The sequence below is a fragment of the Ochlerotatus camptorhynchus genome, unplaced genomic scaffold (genome assembly GCF_037179485.1).
Source record: "Ochlerotatus camptorhynchus isolate MF236.1 unplaced genomic scaffold, CSIRO-AGI_Acam_v1.1 ptg000274l, whole genome shotgun sequence".
NCBI classification, from domain to species: Eukaryota; Metazoa; Arthropoda; class Insecta; order Diptera; family Culicidae; genus Ochlerotatus; species Ochlerotatus camptorhynchus.
The window spans coordinates 6,523,360-6,550,752 of NW_027040763.1; the positions used below are offsets into that span (position 1 = coordinate 6,523,360).

The 27,393-nt window shown below is 40.6% G+C and overlaps 2 protein-coding genes and 1 pseudogene across 2 annotated transcripts; 1 reads left to right on the plus strand and 2 right to left on the minus strand.

Annotated features, from left to right (window-relative positions):
- LOC135705819 (farnesyl pyrophosphate synthase-like) lies at positions 1–26,708 on the minus strand (annotated as a pseudogene).
- Positions 2,806–3,367, minus strand: LOC135705753 (uncharacterized). The gene is made up of 2 exons (XM_065227606.1): positions 3,330–3,367; positions 2,806–3,273 (listed from the first exon to the last, which is right to left on the minus strand). The coding sequence occupies exons 1-2, from the start codon at positions 3,333–3,335 to the stop codon at positions 2,806–2,808; spliced, it is 474 nt and encodes a 157-aa protein (XP_065083678.1). The 5' UTR covers positions 3,336–3,367.
- On the plus strand, positions 3,712–4,348 carry LOC135705754 (uncharacterized). Its single transcript, XM_065227607.1, has 3 exons — positions 3,712–3,760; positions 3,821–4,084; positions 4,154–4,348. The coding sequence occupies exons 1-3, from the start codon at positions 3,755–3,757 to the stop codon at positions 4,346–4,348; spliced, it is 465 nt and encodes a 154-aa protein (XP_065083679.1). The 5' UTR covers positions 3,712–3,754.
- Positions 26,709–27,393: the final 685 nt, after the last annotated feature.

The window sequence follows — 27,393 nt, forward strand, 5'->3', positions numbered from 1 at the left end:
CTAATTCTACAATTATTCTGTTGCAACCTTTTCGGTTGCCATCCAACTAACGGATGATCTAACAATCCCGACGATAGATCTTCTCCATAATTTTGAAGAACAGTTCTTGCGGAAGTCCTCTGGAAATTTGCTGAATGTGAGTTTTAATCATGTTGTACGATTCTTCCTCATAGATGGCATAGGTCGTCGGTAGGCCCAGCTCTTCGTAAAGCTTCTTGACACGGGCTATCTTCTCCGGGTCACTGGATCCGTAGCACTGTTTCATAAGTTCCTTCTGGTCATCGGAAGCGCGCTGCATTGCTACGACGGACAGCCAAGTACATTTACCTTCCTCGATGTCGGTACCGATCTTACCGGTAACAGCTGGATCACCGAAGCAGTCCAGGAAGTCATCCTGAGTCTGATAGAAAAGACCAATCTCCAGCAGAATGGTTTTGGTCTGGCGGAATACTTCCGGATCGGTGAAACCAGTCATGTGCATGGCCAGGGCCACCGGGAGGTAGAACGTGTAGTAGGCAGTCTTATGATAAACGATAGATTTGTACAGATCCATCGTGTATTTCGTGACATCCATCCTGGCCGATCGGAGATCCAACGATTGTCCGATGGTTGTAATGAACTTAATTTCATTAAACAGTTCCACCAATTTGGTGTAGTAAGATTCGTCCCCGAACTGCTTCTTCAGCACGTAGTAGATAGCTGCATCGATCATCAGGGCATCGTTGATACCCGAAACTTTAACGTCCTCCAGTTTATACCAATATGGCTGACCACGGCGAGTCTGACTGCCATCCATTGCATCATCACAAATAAGGAACACCGATTGGAACATTTCAATGACCCAACCCAAGTAGTGAGCTCGTCGAATGTTTTCTGGAGTCAGATCCTCACTCTTGGACAGCATCCGGTGAGCCAGGACGGCAGCTAGACCACGGTTCTTCTTACCCTGCGGTACATTGTACTGCAAGGCCCGGATGAACTACTTGGGGGCCAATGTGTTGTCGTATTTCTTAGAATACTCAGTCAAATCACGGACTAGGTCGGGAAAGACGGCCATGAACTCACGGCTCTCGCTTTTGGTGACGGCCGTTTGTGTGGCCGCTTCAGATACCGAGTTGTTGAGGGTGGACAATGTCCTCGATACTTTCTTCAGTCTTAGCTGCATCGTGCTGTTGTAGTCACGGCTGGTTTTCTGGTTCTCTCGCATGGTCATGTAATCTGAGTTCACTTCACTGCTCTTTGAGATGGCCCGAACATGCTGGATCTGAACGGGAGTCTCTGCCGACCGTGCCAGCTGACGACCGATGGTCTGCAGGGGGCCAGCTTTAATTAATGTGGACAACATTTTTCACAATTTATATAACAATTTTCGCAATCCGCTTTCTCAAAAGTTGTTCATTCACGACACGAGGCTGTCTAGCGAAATTGTTCCCAATTTTTTAACACACTCCTTCACTCATGCTACTTTCTATAGGTCTCTCACGGCTGGCTCGATAACAAACTCGCTACTGATTTGTGCACAGGTCAAGTCAGCTGAATTAATAACTTGAAGTTATGTTTTCTTCTTTTAAATAAATACAACACCTTGGAGACAGAAACGGATTTGCTGGCTATGATTGACACCTTCGTTTAACACTCTTCTTTTCTCCGGCAAAATTGGTCTATTGATCAATTGAGTACACTGAAACCTGCTTTTATAGGTGAGGTCGAACCACACAGTAAAATCTGCGACTTTTCGTAACGACGAGTTGAACCCAGGCCTGCTGAGGTGAGATGCAATCACGCTTACCACTACACCACCAGCGCCACGCTAAGCTACAATCTTCAATCCGGTGTTACGAGCGAACGAAATTAAATCAACGGCATTACAAAATATGACTACATTTACCCAGAGGTGGTGCCATGGGGAAGCGAGTGATATTTATTCTGCTTATGTCTTGTTAAGTTTATTTTTATTAAATTATGGGTGAATGAAGCTCAGCTCAAGAAATAAAAAGTCAAGACTAGATCACTTCCCAGCAGTCCATAAAATGTTGAACATATCTTTCGCAGTCCTTTTTTACGATCAGACTACTTTTGTGTAAGGACGAATAAGGAAGTTGGATGGGAAAGCCGGTCTGTCCTCTCAGCTTGTTAATCCCGTTTAATTATGTACGACACCCTGATACTCATAAATGGGATTGCAACTAAATTCTGCGTATATATAATGAGTTGAATTCCAATGGCACTCAGAATTCTTCTGACATCCGAGAACAAATCATCAAACATCGCAATCATGAAGGTGAGTGCAATATTTTCAATTTCGTTTGAATCCTATGATTGAATTGTCCATCCTTTTCACAGTGCATCGCAGCTGTAGTCATGATGGCATTCGCCGTTGCCGCTGAAGCTGGATACGTACCGCTGCTGTACAATGCTCCACTAGCGTACTCCGGGCATACGACCGTCGTCCAGGGTAACCAAGCTGCTCCGGCGAAGATTACCGAGTATCCAGCTCTGGCTTATTCTGCCCCAGCCTATGCTTCTTACTCCTACCCGTCTTATTACGCCTATCCTGCTCCGGCTCCCATCGCTTATTCTGGTCCAGCCGTACTGCTCCCGAAAGAAGCTCGCTATCTGGCCGCTAACCGTGGAGCAATTCATGAAGCGCCTCTTCCAGGACACGAGCTCTCCCAGCAACAACTCAATCTGCAACCAGCTGCGTAAACCGATTGAGATCGCTTTGTCCTGTGATATGACCTCAAAAAATTGAAATACACATTTTCTTCGGCAAATAGTCGAACATTTATTTAGATTCCGAAAACCTTAAGCCACAATCAATTGATGTCCACCGACTGAAACCGGAGCAACGTGGTACGAGCCGGAGGTCACAGCAATCTGGTTCGATACTGGAACCGACGACAGATAGCCTCCGTTGTATCCCAAACCGTAGACCGGTGCACCAGCTCCGTACGTTCCCCATGGTTGTCCCCAAGGATAAGCTGCCTTAGCCACATTGGCCTGAACTACGGTCTTGTGTCCATACAGACCATTGTTGTAGATGGAGGCAGCAGGAGACCATGCAGAGGCAGACCACGAGTTGACGTATGGCTGAGCGTTCCAGCTGGCAGCGGTGGTTTGTGGCCAAGCGTTGTAAGCTCCCTGTGCATAGATTCCGTTCGATGGCCACACTGAGGTGCTGCTGACTGGCCAGGATGGGTAGGATGCTACCTCTGGGATGTAGGATGCTTGGGATGCAACCGCAAGGGTTAGGGCGATGACTGCGATGAAAAGCTGTGTGAGATAAATATAAGTGGAAGTCGAGAATATCATGTTAAATAAATTCTTACCTTCATTTTGAATAAGTTGGGAGTGCACTGAGTTTCTGTTGCTAGTAGAATAAAGAACTGTTAATTGATGTCAATTTGGTGTCAGTTGTTCGTTTTTATACATTATTTGCCCAGGTAGAAATTCGTTGAAGTGGCTAGTATACAGACATAATTATTTCAGTTTAGTTGCTGAATCAGAACCATTCTAAAACGGTTACTGGTATGTACAGGATAACATAACATCCTGTCGCAAATAGCGAAAATTCAACAGACAATCTCCTTTCACGGTTTGCGGAGAGCAGCCAACCGTTACATTTGAACCTGCTTTTCCCGCGGTTAGCTATCGGAAAAGTATAAAAACGAGCAGCTGATTGAGTTGGGACATCAATCAACAGTCCATCATTCTATTAACAATTGATACTCAGTGCACTCTCAACCAACTCAAAATGAAGGTAAGTCGGTCCTAGTTAGGAAAGGAATTTTCAATAAATTCTCATTCAAATCTTCTTAAGGTTTTCATCGCAATTTTTGCTCTGACCCTTGCGGTTGCATCTCAAGCATCCTACATCCCAGAGGAAGCATCTTACCCATCCTGGCCAGTCAGCAGCACCTCAGTGTGGCCATCGAACGGAATCTATGCACAGGGAGCATACAACGCTTGGCCACACACCACCGCTGCCAACTGGAACGCTCAGCCTTATGTCAACTCGTGGTCCGCCTCTGCATGGTCTCCTGCTGCCTCCATCTACAACAATGGCCTGTATGGACACAAGACCGTAGTTCAGGCCAACGTGGCTAAGGCAGCTTATCCTTGGGGCCTGTATGGCCGCAACACCGTAGTTCAGGCCAACGTGGCTAACGCAGCATATCCTTGGGGACAACCATGGGGAACGTACGGAGCTGGTGCACCGGTCTACGGTTTGGGATACAACGGAGGCTATCTGTCGTCGGTTCCAGTATCCAAGCAAATTGCTGTCACTCCCAGCTCGTACCACGTTTCTCCATTTTCAGTCGGTGGACAGAAGCTGATTGTGGCTTAAGGTGTATGGAATCGAAATAAATGATCATGCAATTTGACGGTACAAATATTGGTTTCACTTTTATCGGTAGTTTCATTAGAAGCATTAGATAACTAATCAGACTCCTGAGATCCTGGCCAAAATTTAAAAAGATTTTTAACGGAATTTTATGGACGGATTATTTTTCCAATTGCCCTCGGCAGTTTTGTTTGACTCAATATATTTTCGCGAATTCTACCAGAAGTCTCTTCCAACGTTTTTAGGAAGATTGTTTTAGTAATTTCAGCGACCTAATAGTTAAAAATTCTAAACAATTCTCAAATTTTTCCAGGATTTTAGAAGTGTCTGTGAAGATCTTCGAATTTCTACTATCAGAAGTGGTTTCTGGATGAATCCAAACGAATAATGCGTTGTTAAATACTTCTTACGGTTATTTCCTATGCGGTATGTTTGACATTGATCTTGACGATATAAAACGCGTTGCCGCCTTCCGACCACCGAGTATATTTCAACTTCGATCTGCTGTTTACGTTTACATGCATATACCGAAACAAACTGCCGTGTACTGCGCTGAGGCTTATTATAAATTCACCCACCTCTTCAACCCTATCCTCCACGCGATCGAAGACGGCTTTTTTGCTTTATTATACACGCCTTCCAGCCTGCTTGAACACTTGCTTCCAAGACGACGACGACGACGGGTAACTGCCTGGGCAGAGACAATCGACAATCACGATCACCGACCGGCGTCACCACCGGTTGGCGAGAAGTCAGCGCGTGCCTCCGCAAGACCCCAAAAGCGTTGAACCGTATGGCAATGCGGTGGTTGCGGTGCACTTGTAGCGAACAGATGATTAATTATCATAGAACGAGCCGAGCACGCGAATGGTTGGTCGGCCGGTCGGTGGCACAAAGGAAAACGGTTAAATTTGTGACATAGAGGAGAGCAAGCGGGAAGCAGTCCAAATTTACACCGGTTCGTTGACAAATTTTCGGCCATAAAACCAGCGCTTTTGGGACATAACATTTACGAAAGGTGACAAATTGACTCGTAACTGCAGACGTAAATTACTACCAACACATTTAAAACGCTGACCGTCTATGAACTGCACACCGCAAGACCGGTAGTCATTTCATGGTGGTCGAGTTTTGCTGAATAAATAATTGTAATTGCGAGTGGATGCGAGCTAAATTGGAGGCCTAATGATCGTTAACAACATGTAGACCAACATTGAACATTGAACAACATCGTCCATCTTGAACGCCCCTACCATCTTGTTAGATTGGTCTAAATCCACACGTCACATGCATTATCTCCCAAGACCCCAAACTGGCACAAACACCAACCTGTCCGAACCAAATAAGTAGAAGCCCAATCGCTCCATTTCAACAGAGTTCAACACGAAATTGACCAACAATGCCGTTGGTAAGCGAATTTCCCTATTTTATTTCGCCATCAGTCCCGACTCTAACCCGCCTTCTACTGAGCTGCAGTCTCAGTCAATAATGTGTTGCAACTCTGATTTCACGTACATGGTCGGCTGCGATCGTCGTGATCCGCGTAAAAATGTGGGTGGATTTCGAGAAATATATAAACAAACAGACACTAAACCAATCTAGACTATTTAATACCAAATCTCTTTACTTCTCGCGCAAAACCTTAGGCAACAATCAGCTTCTGGTTGATGGCATAACCGGCCAGTGTGGGGGAGAACATGAACGGTACCTGAATTGACAGCGACGTATTCGGCCGACACCGGGGGTGGCGGCCAGGTAGTTGTTGTATCCGTAGGAAGGGGTCCCCCAGGAGAGTCACCATGGGTTGACCTTGGGCACAGCAGTGGCTCCGAAAGTCTTTTTAGGTTCATATCAGTCGTTGACAAGAACAACTTTGTACAGAAGTAGAGAGGACCAGGATGAATATTGAAGACGGGTACGAGGACAGATTGCCGTGGTTGTTGGTCCAATCATTACAACCATTCCTTTCGAGGGAGGTTACGGATCAGGTGGATGGCACATATGATCACTAGCGTGCACAGGAATCTTGTTAAGGAGGGGCATTTTTTTTTCTATAGTGCATTTAATCTGGGGATGGGGAGTACTGTTCATCCACCACTGTTTCTCTACTGTTCAATTTAGCTAATTTTGTTTATTTTTTGCTCCGGTGGTGGTTCATCTTCTTCAATGCAAACTGCTTTCAGACAGCCAATGGAATTGGCAATTTAATCCCATCATTATCAATATACCTGATGACAATCACCAACTGCTCGTGGTGGCCACAATCGCTCGTCTCATCTACAATTATTGCCACTGGTGTTCCTCGCAAGGTTTTCACAATGTTCTGCAACACTACATTGTGCAACAACGTAATCATGTCATTTTGAATACGGTTACTTGTGTACTGGCTGTTTTTTTGGTGGTCCAGGTCTTCGTCGATACCCTTCCTGGTTTTGAAATTTTTCCACGCTTCCATACTACCAACCCTGTAGGAATCGTTGTAATAATGTTTTGCGTCATGCTCTTCTTTACAGGTTAAAAATATGAACCAAAGAAAACATATTCTTCAAGGTACTGGTATCAACTTTTATTCAGTTACCTTTCTGAAATTTTGTGCAGTACATTTTTGTATGTTTTGAAGACATCGTTACAGTTATTTTTGACTGTTTCAAGGTTTTGTAAGCCCTTATATGCTGTTGTAGCTACACTTTACTATTACCGTTGCGAGTACGTTGAACTTGGTCATTTTCAGCGAAAATTTTAGTTCTATTTTTTTCAAATTTTGACCTCAATTCCAAGGCTAAAAGGATCATTTAAAAGGTTTAAAATATATGTAACGATTGGAACAAAAGCGCAAAAAACTATTTTGACAAGCGAGTACAGGATTGTTAACGGAATTACGACTTGTGCGAAGGATTGAGCATGTCAACCCTGTCCCAAAGTACCGCCAGTCGGGGTGACACGAAATGATGCCAAACATTCAACATGTTTTAAAGATGATACAAAGGACAATCCCGAATTTATTGCAACGCACATAAACAGCTGTAACTTTTTAACGACGGTAACTTTCAGAGAAGATTCTTAGACGAATTCTTAAAAAGACAACAATAGACCAAGGTTCAATGGCAAACTAATAGCTGTCTTTAAATTTTATACAGTTGCAAAAAAGTCCATCGTCAGATTTCCTTGAGGGAATACTCCCCAGATATCCTTTGGAACTGTCCTTGAGGTTCTTCTTGGATTTTTTTAAAACTCTCCTAAGAGCTCTTTTGAAATTCATTTCAGAAGTCCACTGGAATTATACTTAGAACTCTTCATGATTTTTTTCTCAGAACACCTTGGAACTGAAATTCTTTTAGAGTTTCAGAATTTTTTCCAGGAATGAGCTAGAAATTATCCTCGGAATTCGCTTGAAATTTTGCCTAAAATCCCTTTGGAATTTTTCTTAAAATTTCATTTTCTCGGTATTCTTTTCGGAATTATCCTGGAAATATCTACAGGATTCACTAGAAATTATTCGCAGAATTTTCTTGGAATACTCCCCAGAAGTTCTTTGGAACTGTCCTCAGAATTCAATATCCTTGAGGTTCTTTAGAACTCTCCTAAGAGCTCTTTTGAAATTCATTTACTTAGAACTCTTCATGATTTTTTCTCGGAACACCTTGGAACTGAAATGCTTTTTGAGTTTCAGAATTTTTCCCGGAATGATCTTGAAATTATCTTCGGAATTCGTTTGAAATTTTTCTTAAGATCCTTCTGGAATTTCACTTAAAATCTGATTTTCTCGGAATTCTTTTCGAAATTATCTTGAAACTATCTGCAGGATTCACTAGGAATTATTTGCAGAATTTTGGAATACTCCCCAGAAATCCTTTGGAACTGTCCTCAGAATTCAATATCCTTGAGGTTCTTTTCGGATTCTTTAGAACTCTCCTAAGTCCACTGGAATTATACTTAGAATTCTTCATGATTATTTTTTTCTCAGAACACTTAGGAACTGAAATTCCTTTAGAGTTTCAGAAATTTTTTCCGGAGTGAACTAGAAATTATCCTCGGAATTCGTTTGAAATTTTGCTTGAAATCCCTTTGGAATTTCACTCTAAATTTGATTTTCTCGGTATTCTTTTCGAAATTATCTTGGAACTATCTGCAGGATGCACTAGAAATTATCCACAGAATTTTCTTTGAATACTCCCCAGAAATTCTTTGGAACTGTCCTCAGAATTCAATATCCTTGAGGTTCTTCTCGGATGTCTTTAGAACTCTTCTAAGAGCTCTTTTTCATTTCAGAAGTCCACTGAAATTATACTTAAAACTCTTCATGATTTTTTCTCGGAACTGAAATGCCTTTAGAGTTTCAGAATTTTTCCCGGAATGAGCTTGAAATTATCCTCGGAATTCGCTTGAAATTTTTCCTAAAATCCTTTTGGAATTTGCACTTAAAATTTGATTTTCTCGGTATTCTTTTCGAAATTATCTTGGAACTATCTGCAGGATGCACTAGAAATTATTTGCAGAATTTTGGAATACTTCCCAGAAATCCTTTGGAACTGTCCTCAGAATTCAATATCCTTGAGAATCTTCTAGGGTTTTTTAAAACTCTCCTAAGAGCTCTTTTGAAATTCATTTCAGAAGTCCACTGGAATTATACTTAGAACTCTTCATGATTTTTGCTCAGAACACTTTGGAACTGAAATTCCTTTAGAGTTTCAGAATTTTTTTCCGGAATAAACTAGAAATTATCCTCGGAATTCGTTTGAAATTTTGTTTGAAATCCCTTTGGAATTTCACTCTAAATTTGATTTTCTCGGTATTCTTTTCGAAATTATCTTGGAACTATCTGCAGGATGCACTAGAAATTATCCACCGAATTTTCTTTGAATTCTCCGCAGAAATATTTTGGAACTCTCTTAAGAATTCAATAACCTTGAGGTTCTTCTCGGAATATCTTAGAACTTTTTTTTTTCTCAGAACACCTTGGAACGGAAATTTCCCTAATGTTTCAGAAGAATTTCCTCTGTATTCTCCAGAAATTCTTCCCAGAATGAGCTTGAAATTATCCTCGGAATTCCCTTGAAATTTTCCTCAACATCCCTATGGAATTTCATTCAAAATTTGATAATCTCGGTATTCTTTTCGAAATAACCTTGGAACTATCTGCAGGATTAACTAGAAATTATTCGCAGAATAATCATGGAATCATCCCCAGAAATCTTTTCTTTTGGAACAGTCCTCAGAATTCAATACCCTTGAGGTTCTTCTCCGAAGTAAAGTTTAAGTTGTCCGTCCATTCACCAAAACGTTGTATTTTTTTTTCAACCAGAAATGTTCAATAAAGCTTGGCCCTACATTCAACAGCACGTGCATACATCAGGAATTTTCAATTCAGCTCGCCCCTCTATGCAGCAGATTGTTGCAAATCTAACACCAGAAATTTTCAATTATTAAATTTAAATGGTAATTTTGAACCAGAAAATTTCAACTGACCAGAATGGTGTAAATTTTCCACCGTCAATGTTCAATGAAAATTGCTTCTCCAATCTTCTGATTCGTGCAGATTTTCCATTTATTACCAGACATTTTCAATATAGCTGGCTTTTCCTGTCATCAGAATGTTGCAGGTTTACTACCAAATAAAGCTTGCCCATATTTTCGGATTTTGCATCATAAATTTTCAGTAAAGCAGCTTCCCACCAACCATCAGAATGGTGCAAATTTTACACCAGAAATTATTATTAAATTTGTTTCTCTATTCAGCAGAAGGATGCAAATTTAAGACCAAAATTTTTCCGATAAGCTTGCCCATCCGTTCACCAGAACGGTGCAGATTTTCCACCAGAAATTTTCAATATAGCTTAATTTAAATAAAGCTTATACCTTCATTTACCAGACCAGTGGAAGTTTTCCACCAGAAATTTTCTGTTTATTTCATTTATCAGAGCGATGCAAATTTTTCAATAAAGCATGGTCCTCCATTCACCAGAACGGTGCACTAAAAATTGTCAGTGAAGTTTGTTTCACTATGCACCTTTGTGGTGCAATTTTCTGGTGGCAATTCAAGCATGCACCAGAATGGTTAAGATTTTCCACCATAAATTTTCAATGAAGCTTGCATTCATCAGAACGATGCAAATTATGCACCAGAAAAATGAATAAACCTTGCTTCTACATTCACCACAGTATTGCGAGCTTTCCACTAGAAATTTTAAATTAAATGTGCACCTCAAAATTTTTAGCGTGATTCAATTTTTCCACCAGAGTTATTAATTTTAATTTGTCCCTCCAAGGTGATGATAATTTTACACAAGAAAAATTCAATAAATAGTTTTTTCTTCGATTTACCACCACAAAGGTAAATTGTTTCAACCTTAAATTTACCCTCTTCTTTTAACCCTCCATGAACCACCCTGAAAAAAAAAATACCATTGAATTTCATTGAAGTTTGTCCCTTCATGCACCTTTGTGGTGCAATTTTCAGGGACCATCTCAAAGGAATTGACGCAATAAATGGTTTTCAGTGCCCTTATATTATGAAATGAAGTTATTTTCAAGTATCAAGTATCAAGTTATTTTATATTCTAATTTTGTAAATGTGAAAATAAAAATCTTATTTATAAAAGAGGGGGCAATTGCCTCACCTTGCCCCACCCTGTGCATGCCAGTGCATATGATGCTTGAGCTGCGATGGCAACGCAGGCACCGACCAGGGTAGCGATGATGGCCTACGATACCCGAGCAAAGTCGGTTAACAAAATGAAAGCAAATCGATCTTAAAGTTTGCAGTTCCTATCATAATGAAAACTCATTTTGCTTTCAATTGTCGCGACAAAAGTCTGATATCATATTGTGCTGCCATTATGTAGTCAAAACTTTTAAAATGAAAGCATCTTAAGTTTTGTTGTAAACCGTCTTGTTTAAAATTTAATTTAAGTTCATCGGTCGTTGAACTAATGATTATAGTTTAATTGTTTTGTTTAACACATTTTAGGTCATTCGAGACTTGTGCGGGTGAGATTTGAGCTCAAGTCTTTCAGCGTGAGAAGCACGGATGCCAACCATTAACGCCAGGCCCGTATTCAGTTAAACATTATGAATGCAAAATTAGTAATCAAATTGATTTCTTTCGAAGGAGGATTAGTTTTCCGTTTGATTTAACTGTGTAAAATTGTGCTCTCATTTTTGCTGTGCTATCCGTTGAGTCATCCAAAATGAGATCAACTGGAGCATTCAAAATAAGTTACACCACAACAGCAAAGTTTGATTTCAATTTGATCTTGATAAAAAGGATATAGGGCTTAGATCTTATTTTGGGCCTACATAGCACAACCCACACTTTACCTCTCATTTTCGAGTGGATATTATCACAAAATTAAATGTTTCTACTAAAGATGACTTCTTAATTTATTTACCTTTCCACACGCAAGATGTGATAAAGAGTCACAAATTGTTGAGATATTGTTAAACACATTCAAACGCCATTTTATATTCATCATCCTGCGAATGAAGACAAAGATGGAATGGAAAAATAAATTAGCTTAGAGTGCTTCTTTTAGAGAAAAAAAAAACAGAATGAAAACATTCATATTTTACGCTGAAATCATAGATATTTGTGTTCATTTCTGCTCGATAGACCCAAAATGGGCAAATAGGCCGTAGTAGTTCTCTACCCTATAGCAGTTCTATCTATTTTTGCAAACCTTCATTACCACGGATGGTTGATTTTAGAAGAACATTGTGTAAAGAAGTTTTGAGCTTGAAGTGTGCCTTTCGGCTGTGAAAACCATTGGTATTTGTATTGATCTTGAGTGAATAGATTAGAAAGGATTAAAAAAATTGCAAGCCCATGAAATCGAATTGAGTGCGTCCTGTCGGAATTGTTCTATTCGATTAATAAGCTATGGATATCAAAGTTATTGGAGCTTTGGGGAAGCTTTATCAGTTCAAGTAAGCCATTACCAAGCGTAGGTAACAAGTTTGATTACCTACTTTCCCGGTAGGAAATTTTTACGGTTTCCCTGGGCATCGAGAATCACATTTCGTGTCCAATAATTTACAAATTCATGCATGAAATTGACAAGGCAAGCACTCAATTAATAGTTGTGAAAGTGCTTTTTAAGGATACTAAGTTCAAAACAGGTATAAACTCGTGAAAGGCCATCAAAGCTTCTTGCCAGCTCTCAACTTAGTGTTCTTTCAACCGCCTCCACCGTTAATAATTGGAAGCTGTCCATGCCAATCAATTGCATTGGAAGGCAATCGTCAGTATTGTCTGAGTCTGATTGCACCATTCATTAGCAGACGATGATTGAACGGGCAAAGTTTGGGCTGCCGAAACAGTAGTAGGTAATGTAGGCTGAATAAATAAGGAATTGTCAGATGCATTGACGCCAGGAGTAGGAATGAGAGAGAGGTCAGTAGCTGGTGTTGACAGAAGCAGTTTCGTCGGACTACCATCCTTCGTTGATCCAACGAAACAAGATTGAACCCCCAAAAGCTCTCCAGTACTAATCTTCTTTTCCGGAGGTGACAAGTCAGTGATTTGCAGTACGCTGCCGCTGATGCAAATGCAGTCTCTTGTTCCCAGATAAATCCTCACACGTGATAAAGTGTCTGAGTTGACGGTAAATAGGTGCCGCTCATCTGTATCTTCGCTATAAACAGTTATATTAGTGTCAAATAATTCAGAGAGAGAGAGCAGACAGAATATTGTGCGCCGTGTCTTAAAAATTGGATCGATTAATTACACTTTGGCCTAGAATAAATAAGGCTGAAGTTATTAGCAACGTTGCAAAATCTACAGATGATATGATTATAAAGTGGGCGTATTTAAGGATCATCGAGTTTAGCGCAGACACTTCTTTTTCACCTGGGGCTATTGTCAACTGATGAAGAAAGGATCGACAAACGGCCAGGTGACCACATGTCCAGCTCTTGGAAGATCAACTGACCCGGCAGAATCTTGGATGTCAATATGAGCACAAAACACAACGCTGTCGTAGTGAGAGCCAGTATAATAAAAAGCGACTTTTTTAGAGGTAGCGGTCCCTACGGAATACTCTCTAAACCGACCGGCGCGTTCTTCCCAGATGGTGATACTAACGTTGTAGAGTTCACACGCAATGGATAAACATTCCTCACCTACCCCCCCTCGTGAGAAAGCAACTCTAAATATTTCCAAACACGGTCGTATACGTCCAATGACGTTTATATAAGGTCTGGGCCAAAGGGCTTATTGGTGTTAGTGAAATGTGCAAATGGTGAGTGGTGTTCGTATTATATTGCAATGTTTATCTTATTACACGAAACAGCTGTTGGCAGTGACGTATATCTATCTTTTCTCAGTATGTTGGCAGTGACGTGTATCTATCTGTTCGCAGATGTTCAGCAATGTTTACAACATTTTTGCTTCTAACACCAGCAAGCTGCCTGTTGGCCCAGACCTTATATAAATGTCATTGGTATACGTCGATGAATCCGTGTTTTATTACATCTTCGGCAAATGGGACTAGATCGACCCAGTATCTGGCAAAATTTCTCTGAAGATGTTCAACGATTGATGCTCGCATCTGCGACACCTTATTTGGGAAAACCGACTCGGCAGGATGAATCCCCAGTATTTGGTGAACGAGGCTACCAAATAGACAATTTCCATCACCTGGGATGCATTGTAAGTTATTTGTAACCAAACTTCAAACTCGCCAATCCGACGGCACATTAACTGGAAATTCTTCTTTGAAAACATCTCTTTAATGTACTGTATACACCACGCACCGAATAATTTACAACTGATTAAGCCACTCAAAAAAAAAGCGTGAAAAAAAAGGAAAGGGGAAGTGGAAGGAAGGGAAAAGGAAAAAGAAAAGAAAAAAAAATCACATTTCCGATGGAAAATATCCATTTCAGATAACTTTCATGTGGTCTTATAGGGTTAACTACCCCATTTTCGGCCTAGTAAGCACAACCTGCACTTTGTCTTTCTTAATCTAGCGTAGTTTAGCACTAAACGGAATGTTATTATAACTGATGGCTTCCAAATTTATTTACCTTTCCGTACGTATCGTAAGATTTGATAAAGAGAAGCCAATCGTTGAGATATCGTCAAAAGTCTAACACTGCTTCTTGACTCCAAACTCGGCCTACGGATTCTAAACTCGGCCTAACGCATTGAAACGCCAGTGAATTCACTTCGGCCTATCGGAAAAAGATAAAAATTGATTCGGTGGGAGCGCTTCTTTTGTTTTTGGGAATAATGGGTGCAAATCTTCATATCACGCGTTCTCATTGACTTCGTTAGGTAGTTTATTAACTAAAGTATCGTACCAAACGCAGAATTGACTTGTTAACCCTGAAATCATTGATTTATTTGAAGTTTTCTGCTCGATAGTCCCAAAATGGGCGATTAGGCCGAAGTAGTTCTCTACTCTAATTGGGAATCGTTCCAAAAAATAACATGAAACTTATGTATCCAGTGAAATGTGTGTGATTTATCACAGGAAATGGCTCTAATGTTGGCCTATGGATCTAAGATTGGGCCCATCGCTAAAAATCTGCTATTTATCAATTGTATATAGATGAACGCGCCATTGGGACGATACTAATGGATATTTTTGATTGCTATTGAAAATTTAGTCGATAGCTGAATTTATATATGGGCCCAAATTAGGGACACTTAGGCCGACATTTCATACATTTCCCCTAGAACACATGTAATAATATGAAAGTTATGTGAATTTCAGATAAAAACATTAATTATCATGTGCGTTCCCAATGGAAACCATTTTTTTTTTTTTTTTTTTTTTTGTAGCAATAGTATAAAAGTATAATGCTTTAGAACAGTGTTAGTAAGAGAACGCTAACGCCAACGCTGTCACGTTGACAGATATTCTAATACACTTTTAATATGTTTGCAGACAGTGATAGATGCACATGAGGATCCTGTGGAGGTACCAATGTGTCTTTATCCTAGGCAGGGGGGCTCTAAATTCGCTATAACCGTCATCATCATTGACAGTACTATTTGTACATTTTAAATTGATTATCGGTCGCAAAAGGCATATGAATTCTGCATATCTTAATCGTTCGTTATATACCTAAGGAGAACTTAATCGTACTTTGACGCGAAGCGCTGTGGATTATAAGATGCTCGATGACCCTGGAGGGATCAATTTTGCTTACTGAGCAGAAAATCATGGATTTAACCCCAAGCTCTTCCACAGCACAATAAATCGCCACCATCATTTGTATATTTGATATTGAACATTAACCTCGGAAACTATTTGCATATCAAGCGAAAACGTAGTCCTGTATTGTCGCGAAGCGTTATGGTTATGAGATGCTCGATGACCCTGGAGGGATCGTTTTTGCTTACTTAGCAGAAAAACATGGGTTTAATCCCATGCTCTCCGTCATGACTCTTAAAATTCATGATCACTAAACAAAATGAATATGTTCTTTCGAAAGCCGGCTATCGAGAGATTAAATAAACAACAAATAGACAATACATACTTTTGGTTGCATCGCCAACTCGAGATGAATCCTAACCGAATACCCTACCCAACCCTCCAACCCGGTAGCACTTATGAGGGTGCCGCTAAGTCGGTGGCCTCTCATTAAGTAAGTACTATATCAACATTTCCTTCCCTATCCCTAGTTATGGTAAAGATGGGCGTGGCCGGGAATAGCGATAGTCATGCTTCTGTTACTCTTGTTTAGATTGGAACCAATGTTTACTCCCCAGCATTATTCCTGAAAGTAGTCTAACTGAGAGTTTCAGAAGAGACGTGAGTTTCGCTAGAATCCAATCTACGAAGTACACTGAAACCTCCGTTTACGAAGTCTTTTTTTACGCAGTATTCAATTTACGTCCCTCTTTTTACGAAGTAAATCCCAAATAACGAGGTTTTTTTTTACGAAGTAAATCCCAAATAACGAGTTTTCTTTTTACGAAGTAAATTCCAAATAACGAGGTTTTTTTTTGTGATTTTGGGAAACTGGGATATACTGTGAAATACCCCACAATATGGATATTGTTGGAATCGGAGTGACGTGTAGGGACCGGAAATCGATGTCTGTCGCCATTTTGAAATCCAAGATGGCGGCTTCCGGTTACATAAAAACTTGGACATTCTGCCAAATACCCCACAATATGGGTATTTTTGGAATCGGAGTGACGTGTACGGACCGGAAATCAATGTCTGACGCCATTTTGAAATCCAAGATGGCGACTTCCGGTTACTGAAAAACTTGGAAATACTGCCAAATACCCCCACAATATGGGTATTTTTGGAATCGGAGTGACGTGTAGGGACCGGAAATCAATGTCTGACACCATTTTGAAATCCAAGATGGCGACTTCCGGTTACAGAAAAACTTGGAAATACTGCAAAATACCCCCACAATATGGGTATTTTTGGAATCGGAGTGACGTGTAGGGACCGGAAAACAATGTCTGACGCCATTTTGAAATCCTAGATGCAACTTCCGGTTACATAAAAACATGGAAATTCTGCTAAATACCCCACAATATGGGTATTTTTTAAATCGGAGTGACGCTTAGGGACCGAAAATCGATGTCTGACGCCATTTTGAAATCCAAGATGGCGGCTTCCGGTAACAGAAAAGCTTGGCAATTCTGTCATACACCCCACAATATGGGTATTTTTGTAATCGGAGTGACGTCTGAGAACCGGAAAGCTATGTCTGAAGTCATTTCGAAATCCAAGATGGCGGCTTCCGGTTACAGAAAAACATGGAAATTCTGCCCAAAAACCCCACAATATGGGTATTTTTGAAATCGGAGTGTCGTTCAGGGACGGGAAATCGATGTCTGACGCCATTTTGAAATCCAAGATGGCGGATTCCGGTAACAGAAAAGCTTGGAAATTCTGTCATACACCCCACAATATGGGTATTTTTGGAAATGGAGTGACGTCTAAGAACCGGAAATCGATGTCTGAAGTCATTTCGCAATCCAAGATTGCGGCTTCCGGTCACAGAAAAATTGGCAAATACCACCACCTCACCCCGATTCTTAAATACCCATATTGTAGGTTATTTAATATTACTTTTATGTTTTTATGTAACCGGAAGTCGCGATATTGAATTTCAAAATGGCGTCAGACATTGGTTTTCAGTCCTAATAAGTCACTCCGATTCCAAACAACCCATATTGTTGAGTATTTGACAGTATTTCCCAGTGTTTCTGTAACCGGATGTCATCATCTTGGATTTCGAAATGGTGTCAGACATGGATTCTCGGTTCTCATAGGTCACCCCGATTCCAAATATATCCATATTGTTGTGTATTTAACGGTATTTTTCTGTTTTCCTGTAACCGAAGCCACCATGTTGGATTTCAAAATGGCGTCAGACATCGATTTCTGGTCCCTACACGTCACCCCGATTCCAAAAATACCCATATTGTGGGGTATTTGACAGAATGTCCATGTTTTCCTGTAACCGGAAGCCGCCATCTTGGATTTTAAAATGGCGTCAGACATCGATTCCCGGTCCCTACACGTCACTCCGATTCCAAAAATACCCATATTGTGTGGTATATGACAGAATTTTGAAGTTTTTCTGTAACCGGAAGCCGCCATCTTGGATTTCAAAATGGCGTCAGACATCGATTTCCGGTCCATACACGTCACCCTGATTCCAAAAATACCCATATTGTGGGGTATTTGACAATATTTTCAAAAACCTCTTTTTACGAAGTAAATCCCAAATAACGAGTTTTCTTTTTACGAAGTAAATTCCAAATAACGAGTTTTCGTTTTACGAAGTAAATCCCAAATAACGAGGTTTTTTTTTACGCACTAATTCGATTTACGAACCCCCGTTTTGGTTCGTAAATGGAGGTTCCAGTGTATATCATAACAACGCTAACGCTGTCCATGCCAACCAATTGCATGAATTTAGAGATTGTGTGACATGCACAATCACAAAGATACCCTATCCAGATGGAAATAACAAGATTATTGTACAGGAATCCCAGTATTATGGATCAGCTAGTCTTTATTATGGATCAGTCAATCAGGCCCTTAACTGTCGGTGAACCACCGATGTTTGCAACAACGGTTTTAAATTCGATTTTTCAATTCAAATTGGAAATCGGTGTTGTTATCAGGGAATTACATTTTCGAAGCTATAAATTGAATTCGAGTCTTGTTTCTTTCATGCAACGCATGATTTGACGCATCCTTTCTAAAACGCCTAGCTAGACTATGGACACGAAACGAAAATGAAAAATAAGCACGCTTAGAACGAAAGGCTTGCGGTGAATTTTCTCGTCGATGCTTTGCTCACCCCTTTCAATGAAAGTAACGTCGAATTTCGAGTTGAAACGAAGCCTCATTATGGCTTTCAATCTCTTTCACAGACACTGTCACCTGCTCTGTCATTTTTTTTTTAATATGCGTTATGTCCCATTTTCGTTACTTTTTTTTTCAGATAAATATGTGGATCGATGATAAATTTTACATATTACGTATAATCTTCAAGTGTGTTCACGATATAAATGCTTCAAATATACACTGTAATTTTCCATCATATGTGTCATGAAACATCGGTTGATGTGTTTCATGAAAGCCGAAACTATCAAAGTCGAGCACTCTTTCAGTCGTCCGCTTCACCAAAGCTTGAAAAAAAAGACGAATGAAGATACGGGATAAAGAGAGACAATCGATTGAACGCCAGCAAGACGTGGTGTGTATCAGCGGAGAACACTCAAAAGCTGCAGGTCTTCATCAACCGATGCCGGCGATATTTATTTTGTGCCTGGTAGCCTCACAAATGGATGTCAAATGCTGCGCTCCATTGTTGATGTCATCACAAACCGATATAAGCGGCGCCGGTGGTGTAGTAGTAACCTTGATTACCTCTCACCCCAGCAGGCCTGGGTTCAATCCCAGTCGGCGCCGCCGGGATGTTCTGAGGCATAACATCTCTGATCACGCCTTCCTTCGCAAGGTAAGTAAAACCCGGTTCATGAGTTGATGGGTCGATAGGTAGGATCCAGGAGTGGGAGCTGCCTCCCTGGCGTCGGTAGCATTGGTGCTCAGCACGGAAAGCAAATCAAGGGCAAAAAAAAGACACTGCTGCTTTGGGTGTCACTTTTTCGGTTCACATTTTGTGGTTCAGTTTACGTTTCGTTTTGTGGTTCAGTGCATTTTCTTGCGTTTTGTGAGGATGAATACCAATGCAAGAGGTGAAAGCTGGACATCCGAAGAAGATACGGCGCTTTGTCTTGCGTGGTTGGATGTGTCCCAGGACCCCATCACAGGAACCAACAACCAGAAGGCAGAAACGCAACGGCAGCAGTCTAAGGATCCTAGCATTCCAGGAAATCCACGATTCTTTCCAACACGCTACAACCTCTTCACATCGTCAGGTGTCGGATAGCGTAGGTACTTGATATGATATGATATGATATGATATGGAACTACGACTCATTGTAGCAAGACGCCTGTCAGTAGCTGTGGGTTGTCCTCGTTGTTCAACTTGATCAAGCTTAATAACCTCTAATTGTACTCAATCTGCCATTGTCTGAAGGGCCAAAAACGGATAGGGTAGATCCGTGAGCAACATCGCCCACGTGCATCTACGGGATCAATGAGAATCTCCTTCCAACAGCAGAATCATACAACCGGTCAAAAAGCAAGCCATCCAACACGAGGATACCCCAATGAGTGGGGAGAAGAGCCCGCCCTTTATTCAGGAAATGTTAACGACAGGGAGTTGGCATTCCCACTCTCCCCATCCATTTCGTTTCAATTGGGTGGTCCCTTCCCTTCCCAGCATTTATTGAATCATTTAAAAATAGAATATTTTTATGCAAATGTTATAATTTTGGAAAAGTATATAAGGAGACTTACCCTTGATGATGAAGTAACTTACCTATCTGATCACCATGTTTATTTTATTTTATTTTCTTTTTTTTTCTTTTTTTTTCTTCTTGTATATTTGTTACATATATGGAATCATTTTCGAAATGCCCTCTCAAACAAACTTTTTGATAAATACTGCAACGCAGATTTAAACACAAAAAATGTAGAAACATATGCATTACTATCCCTTTCGACAGTTCCTCAAGTTTTTATTACCTTCTTTTTTTAATTTTTGAAGATGAAGCTTATTGCACAATGTATTGAAACCCGATAAGTGATCCCCATTGCATTCTTGAGTAATTACCTTTTTTTTCTTTTCCAGTGTCTATATTTTCTATCAATCTTGCCTTCGTCCTCTGTAGATTCCCCATCTGAAATTTCACTATTCTCTTCTTTATAAATCGCTTCAGCTTGAACTTTTATTTTTTCCCTGTCTTGCGCCAATAGTACCCATTCATTAAGATTTATACATGAATATCTACTAAAGTCCTGATCTAGAGAATTTTTCCAAGTTAAGCTAGGACGTCCTTCCTTTTTCCTTTTGAAATTCATGTTGAATGCTAGTCTGATGGGATGATTATGTTCTCTCCTCAAAATGTGACCGTAATAACTGATCCTACCTACTCTAACTCTTCTGTTGATAGTTTTACCGTCGAGCAATTTCTTAGCGTTAAATTTCGATTTTCCATTTCGCTTACATTGACTGTATATATTACGTAAAATTTGCTTTTCATAATTAGCTATAGAAATCCTGCTCTTTTTCGTAAGAACGGCTACTTTAGTGCCATAGATGAGTGCTGGAGCTAATACTGTTTTATATATAGTCTTACCTAATTCCCAACTTGGATGAAACTGTTTACAAAAATCTACTATCATTCTGCTAGTTTTCAAAGAATTCCTACACCTTTCTCTGTTGGTTAATTTTCTATTCAGTGCTGCTGTTAGACACACTCCCAAGTATTTAATGCGATCACTAACCTTAAATATTTTTCCATATAAATTAATCTCTTCTGGTTGTTTTTCTTTATTGTTGGGATATCTAAACATAATCTAGCTTTTATCATAATTTATACTTAAGCCTACTTTCTCCAACTCTTGTGTGAGGATTTTCACTACTTTCTCCATCTTTCTCATGCTCCTAGCAATGATCAATAAGTCATCAGCAAACGCCAGAATTAGAGGAAGTACTAAACTGTCAAAGTCTAAAAGTTTTAATTCTGGAATTTCTTTCGAGACATTGGTCAAAACCTCCTGCATCAAATAATTAAATAACAATGGTGAAAGAGGGCAGCCTTGCTTAATGCCTTTACCACGTTTAACTTCTTCTGAGTATTGAAATTCCCAAAATACCCTAGTCATTTTATCTTTAACGCACATCAGAATTCTATCCACTAATCTTGAAGGAACATCTAAGCATAGAAGAATATCCCTAAGAGTCTGAACCTTAACTGTATCGAAAGCCTTTCTTATATCTAGTGCTAACACTATCAGGTCATTACCACTATTCCAATGCTCTTGCATTACTCTTCTCGCCACAAAAATGAAGGCAGCTTGATGCATTCCTGGCTCTACAGCAAATTTTATGAGCTGCTTTGCAATCCATTTTGCATAAATTTTATATGCAACATTACACAACGATATTCTTCTGAAATGATCTGCATCTGTTGCTCCTGCCTTCTTTGGTATAGGGATTTGTGTTGTCCTGTACCATTCTTGAGCCATCTCATTATCTATGTAGATCTTTTGCATTATCTTTACCAGTGTTTCTAGTGAGTCCTCGTCCGCGCCTTTGATATACTCCATAAAAACTTGATCTGATCCTGCTGATATTCCGTTGCATGCAAACTGAATAATATTCTTATTAGGTGTCGGACAGCGTAGGTACTTGGGGCCGTAAATTCAAACAGTGGTTTCACAAAACTCCACAACAGATTTCAGCGCTGTTGTTTCTGTCATCCTGATGTATTCATGCATGTCATATGCAAGCTGATGGATTGCCGCGGTGTTAATCCAGTTAATCCTAGTTTAAAAACCACATCAGGCTTTTGCTCGCAGTAAGGATTCGCGGGTTTTATTTCTACAACATTATTTGTAAACAAGTTTCGGAACATTCGAAACCACCGCCGAAACGTGGGATTCCCGTAGAAATAATCCCAAAACAGTCGCTCAGCTCCTACATGAGCATCCATGTTGATATTCGGTTTTTTGCCAGGCAAAGACCCTTCTTCTGTTCTTTAAAAATCTCTATAATAAAGAACAAAAAAAAAAAAAAAACCTTCTTCCGCAGCCCTTAACAACAGTTCATGTGACTGGACAAAAATAATGCTGTACAACTTCAATATCTTCCTCGTCACTTAAAATGGAATTAGCTGCCCCCGGGAATCAGTCTGCCGTCGATGCATTTGGAATATTGATGATACAACTTTACAACTACTGCAAATTGATCGACCGATAAAAATTAAATATTGCAACAATATGATGATGTTCTTCGTGGTTATATTGTTTTGGGTACTTGGTACAAATACATCTCTCTAAACTTAAAATAGAAACCAACATGAATCACCGGTGGAAGAATGGGCTGCTATGCTAAAATAGCTACCTAGATGGAGCCTTATTATAGGGATAGAGATAGCGCCTCCCTTAGCTCAGTCGGTAAAGGTGCAGTTACAAAGCAAGACCATGCTGGAGGTGGCTGGGTTCGATTCCCGGTCCGGTCTAGGAATTTTTCGGGTTGGAAAATTTCTCGACTTGAGTATAGAAGTATGATCGGACTTGCCACACAATTATACCAATGCAAAAATGGTACAGGCATCGAAAGCTCTCAATTAATAACTGTGGAAGTGCATCTAGAAGACTAAGTTGAGAGCACGCAATAAGCTAATATGCTATATGCAATAAGCTTGAAATGCGAAGAAGAAGAAGAAGAAGAATATAGCGCCTCCCGTGGCGGCGGTGCTCTAAAAGATGAGAAAACGTATGAAAAATATTTAATTCTTATGTATTATCATAGTGTGTCGATTTTTTTCGAAAGAACTAATTATTTATAAGAGATGGAAAAATCTAATATATTTATAAGACTTTGATTTTTTTCAATATTTCAAATCCTTAAAGCACATGTTTTCTATAGTTCGAAGTGTGTTTTAAAAATCTCAAAGTATTAACTGCAAATTTCATTTACATTATCTCGAATAGTTCTCATGATTAAACTTTCAAAGAAGTGTACACACTTAGTTTTTTCTACCGAGCTCGGCTGTTCAAATCTCGGCAAAAATAATTTTCACTGAGATGTCAGCAAAAGTGACAATTGATTAACGTTTGCATTAAAAAAAATGAACTTTTTTCGGATGGTGATAAAAAAGCTAAGACATATAATTTCTTTTGATAAATTTCCCATCAAAGGTAATTATTTAAGCTAAAGGGTGTCCACGATGAAATTGCCACACTATGAAATTGCTCTAACTTTTTAGCCGTTGGGTAGAATTTAATGAAAATTTGGGTGGATTTAGTTCATAGTGCATTATTTACATCCTGCAAGTTTTAAAGTCCTGTGATCAAAACTCGCGGAAATGGAGTCGAAAGAACAGCTCGTGCGTGATAAAATCTTGCGCATTCATCACGAGAACAAGGATCTCTTGCATCGTTCCATCGCTAAAACGTTGGGAATCGCGAATTCCACGGTGTCGCGAGTGATTAAGCGGTTCGAGGAACGGTTGACCACCGATCGGAAGCCCAGAAGTGAAGGAAAAAGTATTCCGTACAACACCAAAAATCACAACCGCGTAGTTGGGGCCTTCAACCGAAATCCGAACGCCTCCGTTAGGGATGTGGCTAAGAAGCTGCACCTAAGCCGAAGTTTTGTCCAGAAGGTCAAAACTAAGGCTGGGCTTCGAACGTTCAAGGTACAAAAGGCCCCTAATCGCGACGAGAAGCAGAACAAGTCCGCCAAAACCCGTGCCAGGAAGTTGTACCTCAACATGCTGACGAAAGTTGAATGCTGCATCATGGACGACGAAACATATGTGAAGGCCGACTTCAAACAGATCCCCGGCAACCTGTTTTTCACGGCCAAGGATAAGTTCAGCGTTCCGGAGCATGTCCGCACTCAGAAGATGTCCAAATTTGCGAAGAAATTCCTGGTTTGGCAAGCCATCTGCACGTGCGGGAAGCGGAGTGCACCTTTCGTGACCCAGGACACGATGAACGGACAGGTGTACATAAAAGAGTGCCTCCAGAAGCGGCTGCTTCCTCTCCTGAAGGCCCACAACGTCCCAACAATCTTCTGGCCGGATTTGGCCTCATGCCACTACTCCAAGGACGTGCTGAAGTGGTATGCGGACAATAAGGTCAATTTCGTGCCGAAAATGTTCAACCCTCCCAACACTCCGGAGCTCCGCCCCATCGAGAAGTACTGGGCGATTATGAAGCAGCACCTTCTTAAACGACCTAAGGTAGTGAAGACAGTCGAGGAACTGAAGAAAGTATGGGTTTACATGCAAAAAACGGTTGATTCACAGGTTGTGCAGAATCTTATGGCCGGGGTTAAGGGCAAGGTGCGGGCATTTGCGTATGGACTGTAAATAAAATACGAGTAAAATGATAAAATGAAGTTTAATAGTTATTTCTCAATCCCTGAAAATTTGATGGCAATCGGATGAAAACTCGAATTTTGCGAATCAATTTTGTGTGTGGCAATTTCATCGTGGACACCCTTTAAATTGCAAAAAAAAACTTCTACGCCGTTGCGAGCGGCCTTCCGGCAATTAACCGGAACATTCGCCATGGCGGACGAAAACATGCGTGGAGTTCTTTCTTTCGTTTTATTTATCAATTCCTCCTCAGTTTCGCGACAAAATTGTTGGAGTAGATTTTACGCTTCAGGTTGGCCCAGAAATTCTCGATGGGACGCAGCTGGGGGACGTTGGGCGGGTTCGCCGACTTGGGTACCACATCGATATTCAGCCGCTCCATCTCCTCCAACGATCGCTTCGAGTAGTGGGCCGACGCCAGATCCGGCCAGGACACCGCGTCTTCGCCCTTATGGTATTTCTTGATGAACGACGCAACTTCCGGCAGGCATTTCGTACTATAAATTTCCCCGTTCACGGCCAGTCCGGAGCGAAAGAAGAGCGGCTTTAACATCCCCTTCTCGCTGATTGTCAGCCACAGCAGCACCTTCTTGGGGAACTTGGTTTGTGAAATGAACTTCACCTCGGAGTTCACTTCCTTCGTGGGGGAAGTAAAATACGAAGTGCCCTGCCAGTCGTTGCCATCCAGGGTGAGATAGGTCTTGTCGTCTATCACCACCGCCACGTCGCGAATCACCGGGCAAAACGAGTTGATCATCGTATTCAGCCGCTGTCGCAGCGTCATTACCTGCAGCTCCGAAACCAGTGGACGTGACTTCCGCTTCCCGACATGTATGTTCATGTTCGACAGGTACTTTTTCACTGTTTGGCCGGTTGCACCGACCTCCCGGCCAAGCGCACGCAGCGAAGTAGCCACTTTTCCCTCGGTCTTCCTCTTCAACACCCTTTGGAGCTTCTTGCCGCTCACGGTCGTCGGCCGTCTGGAACCGGGCTTTCTTTCGATGCTCTGATTGTTGTATAATAGTGCCAAGATGTTGTAGATGCCGGAACCCTCCGTATCCGGCGTCCACAAAGTGCCGCACGATGTCCGTTTTCGACGCGGCGGGGTGCAATTCTTTGAACGTGCACACTTCTGAACGGTGTTTCTTCACTGTTTGTTTCACTGTTAGAGTTCGACTGATTGAGCTGTCAAATTTTGTCTGCTGACTCATGGGTTACTATGATTGATGCTGCATGGGTAGTTTCGTCAGTGTGGGTGAATGTCAACCCATGAAAAATCGACAATTTTTGTCCATTTTTTAAATGCAAACGTTACTGAGTCTCGGATAATGCTCAGCTGAATCTCAGCAAACAAATGAAATGTTTGCTGAAATCTCAGTAAAACTTTTTTTGCCGAGATTTGCACAGCCAAGCTCGGTAGAAAAAAACTAAGTATGTTGAATGTATAATATTTTTTATTAAAACTACAGCAAAATCAATAAACAACAATTTTCAAAGAATGAACATTGAATGCTGTTGATGGGAAAATAGTATAAACCATATTTTTCTGTTGAGAATTTATTTGAAGTCATGACAAATTAGTTTCATAATATGTATTAACATCAGCTTTTGTCCCTTTCAACCTTTTGTCTCTCAGCTATATTTTTCAAACATTTGTTTATGTGTTTGTTATATGTTAATTCCAACTCAAGGGTGCTGATTGAATCTTTGTTATGTGAGGCATGTTTGCATAGCAAATGGTGATCAGCGTACAGTACTGATATGTAGATTCACTAATTCTAATATGCTAAGCGGCGTTTCAGGGAATACCGTGGTGCGCATTTGCCCCAAATTCCACGTGACGTTTGCCTGTTACAACAAACGGCCGTGCCTCACGATCATGATCAGCTCCTTTTTACCATCAGTGATCATTATACTTTATTAAAATAAAGAAATATGGAATGTGTTGGTGCTGCGGCCTTTCATCTGAGGCAAATCGCGTGGATTTTTGTAGGGAATGACAGTGATGGATGGACGTCCAATACATCCTTTACGCTATTTGCTTTCTTAAGAGAAGTACATGTATACCATAACAGAAGATGATATCATTATGTTATAATTTTGTTATTCCTTTCTGGTCGAGTAACCATGATCTCTATACTTAGCCTCATGATGCCTGACGTCTGATAGGAAATTTATTGTTCATCAAGCACTCGATACAACTCTTTTACCGAGAATGTAGCCACATTGCATTGACGTCATCCATTCCACATACCAAGTCAGCTGATCAGCTGATCAGCAAGTGCTGGTATCTATTACGTTTGTTAACAGCTCCAATTTATATTCAATGCGAATTTGAATAACGACATGCTTGACGTAAATTGCGTCCTCGGAAACGAGATCAAAAGTTGCAAATATTGCACTCACAACTATGGATTCATTCATCCTTGCAATCATTCCTGTTGCAGACCAAACCCATCTCGATCGATATGGATGAGCACAAATACCATGCCAATCGCATCATTCTATGGACAGCATCGCTTCACAGATGCAATCCCGATTAAATAGATGTATCAATTACCTCATTAATGCATCACGGCTGTCATGTCGCCCGGTT